This window comes from Leptonotus elevatus, chromosome 1 (assembly GCF_054856555.1).
Source record: "Leptonotus elevatus isolate MCC_2025b chromosome 1, RoL_Lele_1.0, whole genome shotgun sequence".
Taxonomy (NCBI): Eukaryota; Metazoa; Chordata; class Actinopteri; order Syngnathiformes; family Syngnathidae; genus Leptonotus; species Leptonotus elevatus.
The window spans coordinates 51166672-51183040 of NC_141239.1; the positions used below are offsets into that span (position 1 = coordinate 51166672).

General features: G+C 43.0%; 2 protein-coding genes across 3 annotated transcripts; both read right to left on the reverse strand.

The window, feature by feature from the left end:
* Window positions 1-436: 436 nt before the first annotated feature.
* LOC147184330 (uncharacterized) lies at window positions 437-9144 on the reverse strand. Of its 2 annotated transcripts, none has more exons than XM_086068279.1 (3): window positions 8880-9144; window positions 4539-4625; window positions 437-4416 (listed from the first exon to the last, which is right to left on the reverse strand). In XM_086068279.1, the coding sequence occupies exon 3, from the start codon at window positions 4245-4247 to the stop codon at window positions 2490-2492; it is 1758 nt and encodes a 585-aa protein (XP_085924405.1). In that variant the 5' UTR covers window positions 4248-4416; window positions 4539-4625; window positions 8880-9144; the 3' UTR covers window positions 437-2489. The 2 variants fall into 2 exon arrangements, with proteins under 2 accessions (XP_085924405.1, XP_085924413.1); XM_086068287.1 differs by lacking the exon at window positions 8880-9144 and adding an exon at window positions 8063-8429.
* Window positions 9145-13409: 4265 nt separating this feature from the next.
* On the reverse strand, window positions 13410-16228 carry nfil3-6 (nuclear factor, interleukin 3 regulated, member 6). The gene is made up of 2 exons (XM_086068302.1): window positions 15925-16228; window positions 13410-15297 (listed from the first exon to the last, which is right to left on the reverse strand). The coding sequence occupies exon 2, from the start codon at window positions 15239-15241 to the stop codon at window positions 14096-14098; it is 1146 nt and encodes a 381-aa protein (XP_085924428.1). The 5' UTR covers window positions 15242-15297; window positions 15925-16228; the 3' UTR covers window positions 13410-14095.
* Between the last annotated feature and the right edge of the window lie 141 nt (window positions 16229-16369).

Here is a 16369-nt window from a genome sequence, read left to right on the forward strand (position 1 = left end):
GTTCTAATATTAATATTGCATTATGTGGAATATGAAATAAGCAGTGCGGCCATTTTGACACTTGCTCTCGAATGAAAATGATATCAAAATTCCTCAGGTCTCAGGTAACGACATATCATAAATCAAATCAGAAAACAGGTGAGTTGTGATTAGTCATTACCTAACCCCTGAGCCATTGTGATGTCATTTTTTGCCAACAGCAAGCGCCAAAATGGCCGACCCCTGAGATGGATAAGAACATGTGGCTTTTGCTGCTTAATAAATATTCAACAGATACAATAGACTAGCGGGGTGCATAGAATATATTATTATTGTTATTATTAATTATTTCTTTATTTTTGTTTTGACTTCCATTTTAAGATTTTCCATCGATTATAAAAAAAAAAATGTGAGTGAATTAAAAGAAGAAAAACAGAAATAGCCTCAAGACTTTCAATTGGTTCAACATTGTTTTATTTCTTTTTCAATCTTGAAATGCTCCCATCTTCATTAGTGTTATTTCATACATATTCATGTCAAAAGGAAGAGACAGTAATGACCAGCCGGATCAAGTGCCACCCATCTGTGCCTGTTTCCTTTTGTCTCCGTGTCTTTTTTATAAAACCATCATCAGCAAAACCACAAACGTTACTGATTAATACACACTGAAAAGAGGGTGGGTGGGCATGGGGCGGTATGAGTCAAATACATGTCATCACAGTCAATAGGAAAAACGACACGGTATAGGGAACAGAACAACACCAGGATGAAAGGATAAAGGGTATAAAACCGATTAAATAAACATTACAGTGTTGTTCACGGGTGAGGGAACTTTACATTTATACACAAGTGTCAAAAAGCCAAACATGGTACATATACGTCTGCTTCACATGGATCCAGTGCAGGCTACATACATACTCAGTGAGCAGTAGAGCTACATGGAGAACTGGATATTGGAACCATATAAAGTCCACTTTAAAACTTGATGAATGGAATTGTGATTATGCAAACCGTGCTTTGGCCAATTTGAACCCAAATGTTTGTCATTACCACTTGTTTAACGTCAGTGAGCACAGTTTTGAACTCCATGCATTGCAGTTCAAACTCAAGCCTGCAGTGGATCTTAGGTCTAGATCTGTACACGTTCTGTCTATGTTCATGTGGGCTTTTTATACAGTGATGGGCAAGTGGAGAAGAGGGAAATAAATACATTGGGCCAGTGAATGGTGACAACAGATATGGTTGATAAAGCTCAAATAAACTAAAGGCTTATAGCCTGCAGCTGGTGAGATCCACCACATATTTAAAGGCTGGTTACAGATTAAGAAATCCAAACATTATAATGAGGCACTCGCCCCAGAAAACAAAATGTTCTCCATTCAGTGCTGGTGGCTCTCCAAACTGGACAGCCATATCTGTGTAAACAGGTCATTAACAAATGATTAATGCTAAAGCTTAACAATCAAGAGAGAGGCATTTTGATTTGAGGGGGTCCTGTCGCAAGAGCTGACAGTGTGGCTGTACAGTAATTTCATTCCGATTCCGTAAAAGGATGGTCATTTCCAAATCCTTTGTCGTTGCAGGTATGCTGCATTTGTATTAAATGTATTGTAAAATATAGATTTAAAATAGATACATATATTCATATATCACAGTAATATACAAAACAAGTGCTTAAAAAATAAAGGTGATGCAGATCTTTTATGAAGTAAGGGGGAGAATATGGATCATAGAGGTAGGATCAGGGAAGAGGTATGGAACTCGAGTTTTGTAGTATTGATGGTGTTTGAGCTTCTTTGGTCAAGGGAACGTCCCAAGAGTGTGTTTGCATTTCATTTGAATTAAGGCATAAACAGACAAAGATGTGAGTCAGATATGCGGCAAATTTCTCGTACTGATAAAGCTTGAGGCAAATTGTTTTACATTCTTTTTGGATCCAAATGTGCTTTGAGTGTGTGTTTACGCTGTGAAAGAAATGTAGTTCCATACCTCCTCTCATCTCATTAAAAAAAGTGCTTCTGTTGCTATGGAGAGAATGTAAGAAACAACAAGTCTGTACACTATATACAAGTATGATACAGTCCCACAAGTCACAAAGTCCAGTCTTTTTGGTGACTTGGAGGTCACTAGGCAGGCTTCATGTACCAAGAGCATCAGAGGGCGATCATAGGCGAAGGCATTATGGCAGGACGGTGACAGGAAGATTGTCTTTACAACACGTACACAGTAAATTTTGTCTATTTAGAGTGGGACCAAATAGACTCAGTTTTAGAGTAATATTTACACTGGGAGGAGAGTTAAATAAAGAATTTAAAATAAGTCATGCAAGGGTTGTGGAACAAACTCACAACCTTCGATCATTTCTTTATTTTACTCTCTTCCAAGTGTAAATATTAGCCTACTCTAAAACTGAGTCGATTTGGTCACACCCAAAATACAGTCAAATTTACTCTACAGAATTTACTGCGTATCACTGGAGAATGCTTAGCTGTGATCACATTTGAAATGACCTAATCTCGTCTCTTATTCCGCCGTCCACCTGCCTCCTTTTTGCCGTTGTGTTTCCTTGTGCCTTCCCCCTCATTCACGCCACCGGCCGGGTTCTCTCTATGAATGTTCGATTGCGGTGAAAGGGATAAATACGGATGTTGAGGGAGGGGTGGCGACGTGGCAGAGGGAGGTGTCATTGGGGACTCTTGGCCAGAGCAATGGCCTCCACTGCTCCCGGAGTTTATGGCCCGATGTTTAAGCCTGAGTTTGTGGGGTAATGCCGTGGTCTTCACCTCCCCCTGGGGGTCTCGGCCCTGGGTGTGAAAGCAACTCTGGGATGAGGTTTGAGGGGAGGCCGGATCGTGGATGTTGTTGAAAAGTTGATTGTGGTAGTTGTCTGAACAGGACGAAGATGGAGACTCATCGTCATCAGTGGAGGCGTCTTTGTCAGAGCTCCGTGGATCTCCGTCACTGGATGATGTGTCTTTGCCAGATGAGCCTGATTGGCCTTGGTAATAAGCATCAGTCGGGAACTTGCCTTCAAAGCTAAGAACAGGTGGCTCCTGGTCTTGGGCACAAAGGTATGTACGAAGAGGCTGGTGGTGATACAGATGCGATTGGCTGGCTTCCTCCACTTGTTTGTGGCTAAACTCTCTGGACAAATGAGACTCCTGCAGCTCCTGCAGGGGAGATTGGCAGGTTTTGTACACTTGTCTCTGTCCATCTTCATTTTGGCAGCCTGCGAGATCATATGAAGGGGTGTCTAAAGGTTCCGTGTTCTCTGCAAAGGACTGGGGACTGCTACTTTTGCTCTGCTTCTGCACATTGGCATCCTGGGACCGTGCTAAGCTGTCCACAGGACAAAAGAGAATGACACTCCTCTGGGCAGCAGGTGGTTGAGGGGCAAGTTGGCTGTTGACGGTGGAAACAGGCTCCTGATGGGGTTGTTGTTGGTGAAGATGCTGCTGCTGCTGCTGCTGCTGCTGCTGTTGCTGGCTGTGATAAACGGCCTCCATCTCCTGAGAATGCTGCTGGAGGTGGTGATGAGTGGGTACAGATGCCAGACCTCGATGGATGTTAAACATGATCTGAGTGGTGGTGCCGTTGGTAATATCCATCTCCAGCCTGTCGCCTTCCTGCTTGATCTCAAAGGGAATTGGCTCCGGGCTGTCTCTGGAGGAGTCGTCAGACATGTCAGACAGAGAACCACGTGGCGAGTATTTCGCCATCTGCCTGTGGCCCTCGCCCAGCCCGGATTGCTCCGTTTCGGAGGAGTCCGAGTTCATCATCACCTGAGAACTGCTGGAATAGCCGCTGGAGTAGTACTGAGAGGATGATGAAGAAGAGGAACCGCCATTTCCTGTGCCGTTGCTTCCCTCAATCTGTTGGCTCTTTTCGATGTAGGAGGCGGTGCTTATAAGGCCGAAGCGTAGCTTCAACTGGAGCAACTCTGTTTTGAGCCTCACATTTTCATCGTTCAGTGCAATGACACGGTTCTCCAAAACCATATCGTTAAGACGGCGTTTCTCACGGGAGCGCTTAGCTGCCTCGTTGTTCTTGCGCCGTTTCTCCCAATAAGAAGCATCTTTCTTCTCATCGGAAATGAATTCACGTTTTCGCCTGCAGTTCATATTGGGTTTGGGTTTGAGGATGCGGCCCATGCGAGGCGGCGCCCCTTGGAGAGGGGTCATAGGCTCTTCATAACCAGTGAAGGTCTCAAGGCAGTTTAAGTCACTTCCTGAGTTTTTGAGGGCTGCAGTCAGACTTTCCATTCTCATCTGCTCGTAGCCAGTTTGAAGTGTAGACAAAACAACAGGTCAGCAATCAAGGTGATGGAACACCTTTCGAAACTCCTTCAATCTATTGACTGTAAGTTCATTTATCCACTCGTAGCTTCGGGTTCAGTGTTGATACTGGTATTTCCGACTCCTGGTTGAGACACTGAATCTGGAGTTGAAAGAAAAGAAAACGTGTTTAGTTTTGGCATCATAATGGCACGCTGAGTAAAGCCGTTAAATGTGTGTTCCAGATCTGCATGCAAACAGCAGCACGTGGGTCTGCCAATCTACCTCAGTGTGCCAGTCTCTTGGGGAATCTTGCCCTCTTTCCCCTCGTTGTCTGTTCTCTCTCTCTCTTGTTGATGTCAAGATTAAAAGCTGCAGAGACAAAAACAAACCGGAAAAAAAAGATATGATCATTTTGGTCAACTGACAGATTTACATAAAAGAGTCCAAATGATGTCATGTTAAGGCTCTCCTTTTTGTGTTCCACTTGCATAGTGCTAAAAGGCCCTTTTGCTTTTGTATTTCTGGCGGTCTCTCATGGCAACCATACTGTCTGACCTCTGTGCTCGTCTATTGATCTGCTCTGTCTAGAAGCCTATGACCCTTGACCCTTAGCCTGGCATGTTGACTTATGTGATGTAATCTAGTCACTGGGTTGATTGCATGACTAGTGATCCCATTTTTATCTAGCAACCCATGTGAGCTTTTGTGATATGCATCAATGGGACCGGAGGCAAATACATGAATTAAATAGTGTAAAACCACTGCATCATAAGATGAAAACTCAAATTGAAGGTTCCGTATAAGTGGGCCAAAGGGTGAATCAATCAGTAGTCTTTCTCTATTCTGCAGGAACAGCCCCACTGCCTTTTCCAGGGAGAATCCCCATGTGTAAACACTCCTGAAAATAGCGAACCCCCTCATGCATTCAGCCGCAGAGGAATGTGGCAGCATTCTTCACCAAAACAACTCAATGCCAAATCAATGATGCAGGGAGAGCAGATAAGGAAAACAAAGGCAAGCAGTCAGTGCTGCAGGTCATGGAAAAAGAGGCCGAGACCGGGGGCATGAGGTTTTGAGGGAGAATTGTGTGTGTTGGGAGGGTGAGCTGGGATGTGAGACATTGATAAATATAGGTCAAGGGCCCCGGGAAACAAAGCTTGATAACATTTGCTACAACATGAGGGTGGTCTGAGTTTTGATGAAGATTTTCTTTTATTGGGTGCTGTGTGTGTTAATCCACATCTGCTTTTCTAGGTTACGTTGCATTAGTATGACACTGTCTAAAAAGTAATTTCAACCGACACCATTATGTAACATTAGAAATATTAACGGCCATGACATGAATACATCATATACTGTCCATATTTTCTTGTTAAGCCTCAAAGCCAGACTCGGTCAAAACAGGCTCGAGCCAGCATATTTGCTCCCATGTCGTTCTGGTTTGGACTGGAATTTTTTTTTGTCTGTTGCGTGGCGTAATGCTTTGAGCCTTTGACGTGTGGCGGCAGTGAGACAAAATGGGAAGAGACACGTTGCACAATGTGTCCCACTGACCCAGAAAGTCCATTTGCCTCCACGGTACAGTATCTAGGTCACCAGAACTGCGGCGAGACGAAGCCCTGACGGAGGAGCCAGAGATCGGAAGAAAGACAAAAAGTGATGGGAGACTTGGGGGGGGGGGGGGAAGAGCGTGCAGAATTATAGCATGGTGGGCTGTTAACAAAGAGGAGGGAGCAAGCAAGTGCAGACAAAGAAATGAATCAAAGTCGGAGAATTGTAACAAAGGATGAGGTGGCCGCTCGATACGGGGATACCAGTGGTGACTGCAACAATGTTGCTATTGCATCAGCAGAAGGAATGTGTCACCCCTGGTGAAAAAGGGGGCAGCCAATCACATCAGTAATCAGAGGCTCAACATTCAACTCTGATATTGTCAAAAGCAGATGATTAGTTCACTATTTAAAAGGTCAGTGGGTGACATCACCTTCTGAGATGAGTTACATTAGCGAGTCTCAGAGTTGCCGCTGAAGCTCTTCCTTTATTTTTCTCTTCTCTCACACTCTTTTGTGACAGGCAAATGAATGCGGCTATTTCATTTGCATGGCTAACTGGCATTTATGACTCAATTACACAAATATAAGGCTCAAGCAAGCAAACCTGATCTGCTGATCTAAATACATGTCCATGACCTAGATTACTCCTTCCAATTCATCATACACATCACGTGTCATCTCTGCTGTGGCACTTGTGGAACGATAGAACAGTACAAAAAAAATAATAATTCCGAGTCCAACTCGTTCGCCAGACCGCAAGACTGACTCTAAATGTGTACTGGAAACAGTGGATTGAGTTCAACCCTCGCACGTGTTGCTGTGGAGCATTTCAGGAAATAGGAGCAGGCTTAAAATAAAAGGCACATGCCCCAAAAGAAGAGGATGATGAAACAGAGGAGGGGGTTCAGTGTACGGCACGTGGTGTGAAATGGAGAGGGGGGGGGGGTGATGGCATGGGTGGGGTCTTTGTGAATTCCAAATCTGGGTGCAGACTTTATCCACTTAAAAAACATGGAGAAATGGAGGCGGGGGTTCAAGAATCTGAAAGCCTGCCAGCAAGGTGGAGTCCTATCGAAACTGGATCCTTGTTCCAAGAACACACAGCCATATCATCCCTCTCTTTCTGGAAAAGGGAAAAAAGCCGAGTGACTCAGTCCATGTGTTTCACCAGTCACATGTGCTCCCTTGGCCTACTAAACGCTGTAATTCGCCTGCGCTTGCAGCAACAACCAGAAAGCAATAACAAAGCACAGCACTCATCTTTTATCATCTTACATATGCTGGGAAACCAAGACAATGAACTTGTCGCACACTTCTTGAACTGGCTTTTGCTCATAATGTGGACAACAAGCATCATTCGTAAATATAGTTGACTTTTAGTAAAAGTTTCACATGTGCATGGGGATTTTGAACTAAATGCCCACTTCTGTTATTATGACTGGTGAGGATTCTATTGTGTCGTTCTGACAGTGCCGCACTACCATGCCTTGCTTTTGCGCCTCACCTCACCGCCGCCCCCTCCCACAGGAGTGAGGTGACCTACATTTATAGCTGGCATGGAGACCCACTGTACGCCACCCAATTGGCAGTGTCCTCGCCACAGAGTACAAACGCAGACAGCACAGACCATCAGTTTCCCCTAATTGTATAATAAGCCAATTTATTGAAAAATCTATTGTCATTGATCGATCCATTCATTTATTTATGTATCTCTGTGTCTAAATAGGCAGATTTCAAATTGGTGAGATTGTTTCACGTGCCATCATATTCTCCCCATATAGGAGAGCAGATGACTTTTCATTGTGCATGCCAGATTAAGACAATTTTGTGTACCTTAGAAGATGACTTTAGTAATGCCATTTCTATTTTTTTTTAAATAGCAAGGGCAAATGGGGTAACGATAAGCACTGCTTTGTAATTTCTTTAAAAAAATAAATAATAGTAATAATAAATAAAACTTTTGTAACAATGCCCATTGTTTTTTTTTTGTATTATCTGTTTGACATCATCTTAAATTTTCAGAGATAATTAAACGTTTTAGTTTCTGTTTCTCCATTATGACAAGTCCCTTCTTTGTTGTTCTGTCTGACAAACCACATTCATGCATATTTAGTTGGATCCTCAGTTCATCAACTACATGCATCCATTGTAAACTACAGCACAAACAAATACAAATAAACTTGGCGTAACGTGATAACCTATTACACTGACCCTCCTCTGAACCACATTTGATCCAGATGTTCCACGCCTCACCTTGCAGTCACCAAATCCGGTTAACTTCACCATTCTTCTATCTGTCTATTTTTCTTTTGGGGGGGAAGGCTCCCATAAAAACAAAAATGAAAATCAGTATCCAAACGAAAATACGAGGCACTCGTGGCTGGCTCGATCGTGTCTGACTTTGCGCTTCCCGGTGTGTGTTTGCGGCTTCTTGAGCTGGGACTGAAGGGTTAAGCAGGAGGACCGCACAGTCGCGTTAACCTTTACAAAGAAGCAGCTACACGTGACACGGAGAAGGGTGGCCGCGGAGCCGACTGCTCGACTTGTCTGCACCAACTAGCCTACTAACCCACAAATAGTCCAAATGAGTCCAAATAGGTAGATTCTCAGAAACTTAGCGCATCATACAACAAATATGGAAAGAAGGCTTAAATGCAAATATAATAATAATGATAATAATAATAATAATAATAATAATAATAATAATAATAATAATAAAAGTATTATTATTATATTTTTACTGTATGTATTTGTATATTAGTATTTTTATCCTATGCACTGTACCTGCACACGTGAGTTATGGATTCAGAGACAAAACAGATATGATCAAGGATCCAAATAGCTGAATATAAAATAAATAAAATAATGTAAAAAAACAAAAAAACACGTTCACCCCACAGGCGTAACCTCCATATAGCTCTTTTCTCTCTCACGCGCAGATTCTCATGTACAGTAATTGACATTGAGAAAATTGTTACCTAAGTCCAAATGAGCACCCAATGGTAATCATTCTACTTGACAAATCACATGCTGAGATCGAGAAATAACTGAAAATAGCCAACCAACTCACCAAATTGCCTAGATTATAGAATCCACGGTGGGCACAAATCCGTTAGGTGTGTGCTGTCGCCTCATACTCTTAAACACACACCATCCGCCAATTTGCAAAAGTCCAGCTCTCCGTTCAGTTCAGGTATATAGGAGGAGCGTGAGCACAGTGGATCTTGTTTTTCGTGCTTTGCTCATGTCATGTTTGCTCCAATTCCTCCCTCTCTCGATTTCCCCTTCTCTCTGTGTCTAAATGTATGTTAGTAGGTCAGTTGTTGCATAACAGGACGCTTTGGGCGCCTCGTCACGTTTTTTTGTTTCTCTGCTGGTTCTGCCCCCTCCCATCTCCCCGTGCCTACGAATCCCGTTGCAGGAGGGATCGAAGGGGCGGGGTGAGAGGATGTAAGGGGCGGGGCTACAGGCTTCAAAAGCTGTCAGTCCAGACTGCATGATAGCCTCAATGAGTTTACATACGTCAAACGTGCTTATGAATAGAATAATGGGAAATTGATGTGGAAGTCAGAGAAAGCAGCGTGATGGAGGCAAAGGAGTGCACATGTAGTGTTTGTTTTAACACCCATTTGATTTAAACCGGACTTCAGGTGACTCCCGCAATGACTTTTTAACAGCCAATTGCATCACCAAACTAAGGTTGTACATACCCACACTAGATCATGTCTACAGTTGTGTTAATTTACTCCATATTATTATGATGACATTTTTTTGTCCGAGCGCAGTTCAGCCCGTATGTGTTAATCTAATCTGCCCGCTGCCGTCAGAATCAGTATTGCTGACTGATACAAGTGTAGCAATGGGACTCTTGAACCAATCAGTTCCATATTTTTCTGTAGTGTTAATGATTGGTCAGGGCAAAACTTGTTACTGCCACCTTTAGCAAAACATTCTGCACAGATTAAGTCATTATTGTTTACATTTAGTATCCCCGGTGAGTATGATGTATTATTGTCATGTAATTACATAAATATTGATTCAGAACTATAATATTGCATTTTTAAATAATATTAAGGTAGGTTAAGCCAAGTAAATACCCACTGAATGTCCATGTACCAAATGCACTTGACTTCAGGATGCAAGTCGTTTCACTCTAATCGATTCGATTTAGATTAAGAGTTCAGTTTGATTCGATTTTCCCCGATTCGATTCTGTTCACTTCAATCCACCCTTTTTTGATTGATTATAGCACATCAATTCTTCTTAAATGTCAAGGACATGATAACAATTCCACAAATATTAAATTCCAAGGTAAATTTTGCAGAGTCAGTACCTGGTCAAATGATTTAGTTTATTGATGAAAGCAACAGGTGTTATATATAATCACTTAAATTACACAAACATTGACATCAGCAAGGATGAGATGAAAATATTTCCATAATCTAATTCAATAATTGTAAATATAAATTAAAAAGATTCTGAATTGTCTTAAAGTGCAATGAGTCAGGTCTTTCATAAATGTAAGAAAATACTTTTAAATTCATGTGAACAGTAAATTTCAAGAAAACACTAAGATGGAAAAAAAATCGGCCTTTAAAATTTATGGAAAAAGAGATACATAAAATAATTGATTCATGGTTTTATGAATCGATATCGGGTTTCAAAAGGAAAATCTATTCAATATTGAGTATTCAATTTTTTAAACCCAGCCCTAATATTTATTAGACATACAACTTGCAGTATGTGTGACCATGCATAACTTGACTTGACTTTGGTGTGGAAGAACTTGAGAACCCTGACCTCAACACCATCTATCTCCTTTGGCATGAGCTACAACTAAGATGGAAAGAGCCAAGTGGCATATCTGCTGAATAAAATGAATGGGGTCGTACTTGACCTATAACCTCTGTTGTACTTGGCAGAGGTAACATAAACTCAATGTCCCATTTACCAAAGACTTTCCCAAGGCTAATCCAAGTAGGAATTACACGTTCTGTCTTTTCCCGAGTGTTTATTTTGCTCCAAAGTGTTGAATAACCCGGCTGCTATTGAAGCTGATGTGATTCAGCTTCATTACAAGCAGGAATGTTTAATTAACATGCTGGCAGGCAGGAAATGTGGAAATCCCTCACACAAAGAGTGTCAAACGATTTTGTTAGGCTGCAACAACTCCACTTTGAGTAAATGAGGAGTTGGACTTTGAGGCATCCCAAATAGTTGACTGGCTATCAAACATAGCTACACTGCGGGGGCGGCATCGGCTCAGCGTATTGGGTTGAGAACAAACTGCTTTGTTAACACAGAGCATATTTGAACTGGACAATGTGAGGACGACAGTTTGCTTGTGAGTTGGCGACTTTTTTGCTTTGGGCATCTGAACATTTGTAGTCTGGAAGACTGTGCCCGTGTTTGTTGCCTTCGTCAGCACACTGTGTTCCAAATTATTCAACATATGATGTTTTTGTTCATTTTTCCAAGTAGTCAGCAAAAGAGAGTAGTGTTTTTAATCATCAACAATTAGATTCATTTCTATAATGAGATGGATTTTATCCAACAAAACCATCACAAATAAATAATTTAGCTGTTTTTGCAAAATACTGTATGTTGTATTATTATTATTATTATTATCATCATCATTATTATTATTATTATTATATTTTAAATATCTTAACCACTCTTCTACTATAGCACTTGTAATTCTGTGGATGGTTTGTGTCATTTGATGACAGAAAAAAAATAACAACAAACCACAACTTCAGTTGTATTTTTCCGTCAGGAGTATTTCACTGCGGAAGGCACAGTTCTTCTTCTTAAACAATGGCAGGAAACCGTCAGTTGAAACTCTGCATATTTTGTCAGAGGTCATTCCTTTCGCAAGGCATTGGACTATTTCACGCATCATGCATAAATAAAGTGACTTGCCAAATCATGTGCAACAGCATCCTTTCGCAATTTTCATTTAAAGGGGAAGTCAACACCAACATTTTCTTGACCCTCACTAATCTAAACATGACATTCTGATTAATATTGCGTATGTGGAATATGAGTTAAGAAGTAAAATCCAGCCATTTTTATCCATTTCAGAGGGCAACCATTTTGCCACTTGCTGTCGACTTAAAATGAGATCACAGTTGCTAGGGGCTCAGGTATCAACCAATCACGGTCAGCTTCAGAAAACAGGTTATTGGTCATTACCTGAGCCCTGAGCAACTGTGATGTCATTTTAGATCAACAGCAAGTGACAAAAAGGCCGTCGTCCCCTGAGATGCAGAAAAACAGGTGGATTTTGCTGCTTAACTCACATTCCACAAACACAATATTAACCAGACTCACAATGTTAAAGTTTGGGGTTCAAATCTCGACTCTGGTCTTCCTAAGTGGAGTTTGGCATAGGTTTTCACCTGGTGCTACAGTTTCCAGCTCAACTCTCCAGTTTTTTTTTTTAAGGGATCATCTTCAAGTGTTATTCTTTGTTTCCCTCCATGGATGAAGCAGACAAATAGCACTGAAGGAGCTGAAGCATGGATGCCCCTCCCCCATAAAAACACACATTCCCTCTCTCTGTCTCTACATCGTCCCTTTCTTTTTGCACCCCATCCTTATCCCCACCCGAGCAGCCCCCCAGCTCTGTCTGCAAGCGTTCCCATGGCAACTGTCGCACTGCCTGCCTAGCAACAGGCTTTATCCTTTCACTGAAAAAAGGACGGTAGTGGTGGGGGCAACAGATTGGAGGAAAGAGGGGACTGTGGGAGTTACGTAGATGTGAGTAGTAACATATTGCAGTGGCTTCATTAAATCACATTCCTTTCTACATCCTGCTCCACACCTGCAGTATTTGTCGCATACATCATCGTGTTTTTTTTGTTTTTTTTTACTTTGATTGCCCCACAAGATTGTGCAATTTATTTTGACAGACAATATAGCTTTCAAGTGTATGACAATTGTGGATACATTTACATCCATATTGAGGAAATAATGTTCCCCGGTGATTTTTGTTTTTGTTTTTTTGTATGTGTTGAGGATTTTCCCGTGCTTCTTGCCCAAAGACCCAGTGAGAATGAGCTGTACAGAAAGCATTGAAATTAGATCCGATTTAATCAGACCATCTTTTAATTAACCTTGTCTTGTATGGATATAATCAAACGAACAAAAATACACATCCGGAGATACTAAATTTAACTCATCACCACACCAACTAACTTGCTAATATAAGAACAAAAGGATCAGGACGAGGCAGTGACCCCCGATGCTATTGTCTTCTCTGCCCCCTGCTGGAAAAGAAAAGTAAAGACAACTCACCCCGGAAACGAGTAGAGCCATATGGCTTTGCTGCTTTATGTGATGAGGATGACAAACGGATTTCAGCATGACTCAGCTTTGGATGGACACTTGGCTCAATACCACATCCCAGAGATAACCCGTTTTGCTATAGACTTTGTAATTTGCATATGCAACTTTACCTAACATTTTTTTGCTGTTTTGAAACTGGAGATAAGATGCAGAGTGAGACAACAAGTGTTACGCCCTGCTTCTTCCGTTTACAACACAGTGGACGGACTTGAATGACTAAAAAGTCCCAAACATAATAACACACTTCTAGTGACTTTATCAAATGTTTATTTTCATTGAAAATATACAGACACCATTCAAACTTAGAGAAGTGGACAAACAACAGACAGTAACAGTGTTCGACTGCTTTACATGAAAATAAACACATGGTGTGTCGATAAACATCAACGGACACATTGAAGGAAACTTGAGATTCTTGAATTTTTATTAGTTGAACTCGATGTTGAGTACGTGCTACCATCCCATCTGCTATTTGTTGACGATGATTGAGCTGACTTGCCCCAACAACAGTGCAAAGATTTTCAGAACTCCAAACACTTTCACTTACCACGTGTTGCTGAAAATGTTTGAGGTTGTGATGTTAGAAGCAGTCTTTACTTGTCACAGTGTGTTGGATTATAGAGATGAATTTGTACAGTGAACTCCCGGCATTCGCAAACTTGTGGTTATTCGCGGTAAAACTCGCCTATTTAAGCAATCTCAGTATTACTTTAAACCACCACGAATAACGGGAGAACGTTGTACATCTGACAAAAAAAAAGGAAGCTCCATGCCTGAGGCGTGCAACCTAAACAGCAGACAACAAGAGGAATATATATATAGACATTTACAAAATAATGCTGTATTCGAAAAACAAAATACATCACATTGTTAGAGGTTTCACTTCAAAGAGTAAATGTTCTCTTTCAGCGACGTTTAATTGTGGAAGAGTGCTTCTTAGTTGGCGTTGGCCATGAGCTGCTCTGTGAAAAGTTTCTTCAGCTGAGCCACATCCTTGCTCAAAGAGCTCAGCTGAGTCTTCAGGTAGTTGTTCTCATGCTGAAACTTGACCTCTGTGTGTCCTTGCAAGCTGAAGTTTGGTGGCGAGGGGACAGACTGGGGCGACTGTCCCCCTCTCCTGCCCCCATCGCCCCGCAGAGGAAGCCACGGGCCCGAATGCGCCTCTCCTGTCTCGCCCCGAATCAGTTCTTGGCCTTTCGGGGTATCTCGCGGCGCCTCTACCGGGGGAGGTGCTGGGCTGCGTCGAGTGCTTTTGGGATCACCTGCCGCATCGCTCGCCTCGCCGTTACTGGCCGTCTTGAAACGCAGCTTATGAGGGAGGTTCTTCATAGGCTCGACCTGGTACACCTTGTGGTGGGCATCAGCAGAGGAGTGGTAGAGGTCCAAGGTAATCTCCTCTGCTCTGTGTGGAGAGGATTTCTCATGGTCACTAAGCCGGTCTTCAAAGTAGACGGGGCTTCCGACGCTGGACCCGCCTGGAGTGGAAAACCCAGAGTCTTCGGACAGGTTGCCGCCGTCTCTGGAGCCCCGCCCGCTCGGCTGACCTGTTTGGTGATTAGTGAGTGATGATGAGGAGTTGAGGAGGTAATAGTGCGGCGTTACGCTCGGAGGACTGTACGGAGGAGCCGCAGCAGAGAGGGGCAGGATGGACGCATTGGACGGGTCTTTCACCAAACCAAATCGGAACTTGAGAGCCAACAGCTCGGCCCTGAGGCGAGCGTTCTCCTCCAGCAGGGCCAGCACGCGACTCTCCAACACCATGTCGTTGACGCGACGCTTCTCCCGCGAACGCTTGGCCGCCTCGTTATTCTTCTTCCTCTTGTCCCAGTAGCCTTCGTCCTTCTTCTCAAGTGGGATGAACTCACGCTTGCGGCGGATGCTGGACGAGGGACTTTCTTTGCGCTTGACGGCGGCGGTGCGGCCCAGCAGGGAGCGGGCCAACAGGTTGCTGGAGGTCAGGGCGGACAAGGTGTCGTCCGGGAAGGCCAGAGGTGCCCGCTCTCCTTCTCCTGAGGACTCCAGTGGGTGGAGCATTGCTACATCCTGCTGCACCCTCATCTCCTGGGATACCTCCTCATACATTGCGAGGAAGTCAAATCTCAGGTTGAGTTGGAGTGAAACCGCAGCAACAGTGCTACCTAGTGGCGAGAGAGACACAATGGAGGGATTTAATGGTTACGCAACAGCCATTACGACACAATATTATGTAACCCTATTACACTATTCCCGTGAAACTGGAGCAACTTGTACCGTAATATGTGACCAATATGTCGTAACACCTGATGTTAACAACAATACTAAGCTAATGTAACACTTTTTTTTAATGTTTAATTGTCACACGACTTTGACCTACATTTTCATTTCGCTTCACCCATAAACAGAATACTTTTAGAAAGCGTACACGTCTCTCCCTCCTAGCTGCATTGAACAGCGCCCTTTAAATAGACATGAATTCCGGTCTTCGGCCAAAAGGACGACCGACCCACTTCTGACGGGAACAGTCTGATCCCCCCTCCAGTGTGTCCAGACGAGAACAGACTACAGCATTTCGCCTCAGTCCAATTTATAAATTGATATTACGATGTTATCAGCTAACACAGAACACTACTTACGCAACCAATTTTTTTCTTTCTTTCTTTCTTTCTTTTATTTAACCGGAAACATTACATCCACAAAATAGAAGAACAGATGAAGAACTAAAATATTAAATTAAATCAAATACATCACAATGAGAGTTTAAATAATAATAATAATAACAATAATACCTGTGATGGGAGTTCAGTGCCGGTTCAGGAAGAAGATGCGCTTGCTCGCTGCAGATGCTCTCTGTTCTGTTTTGTTACTTAATATTATCAGCCGTGCTGTTCTTCACTCTGCTCTACTTGGAAGAGCGCTGGCGCCTATTTGTAACGGTGAAGTTCAGCTTGGGATGGTCTCTATCCTCGCATGAACCAGCTCGGGCCCCGCTTGTGTGCAAATTGGACGCTGTGGGACCGCCTTCCAAAGTGACCACTCTCATAAGTCCTCCCCCAGCGACCGCCCTGTGCAGAGGAAAGCTCCCGACGGTTGCCGCAAATAGCAGATGCAGTCGTCATCTGACCTCATCGACTCCTCCCCCCCCCCCCCCCCCTCTATGTAAACGCGTCATAATGAAGCAATGTTACGCCACTACTGCAGTAGGGTGGTAGAAATCTAGAATCAGACGCATCT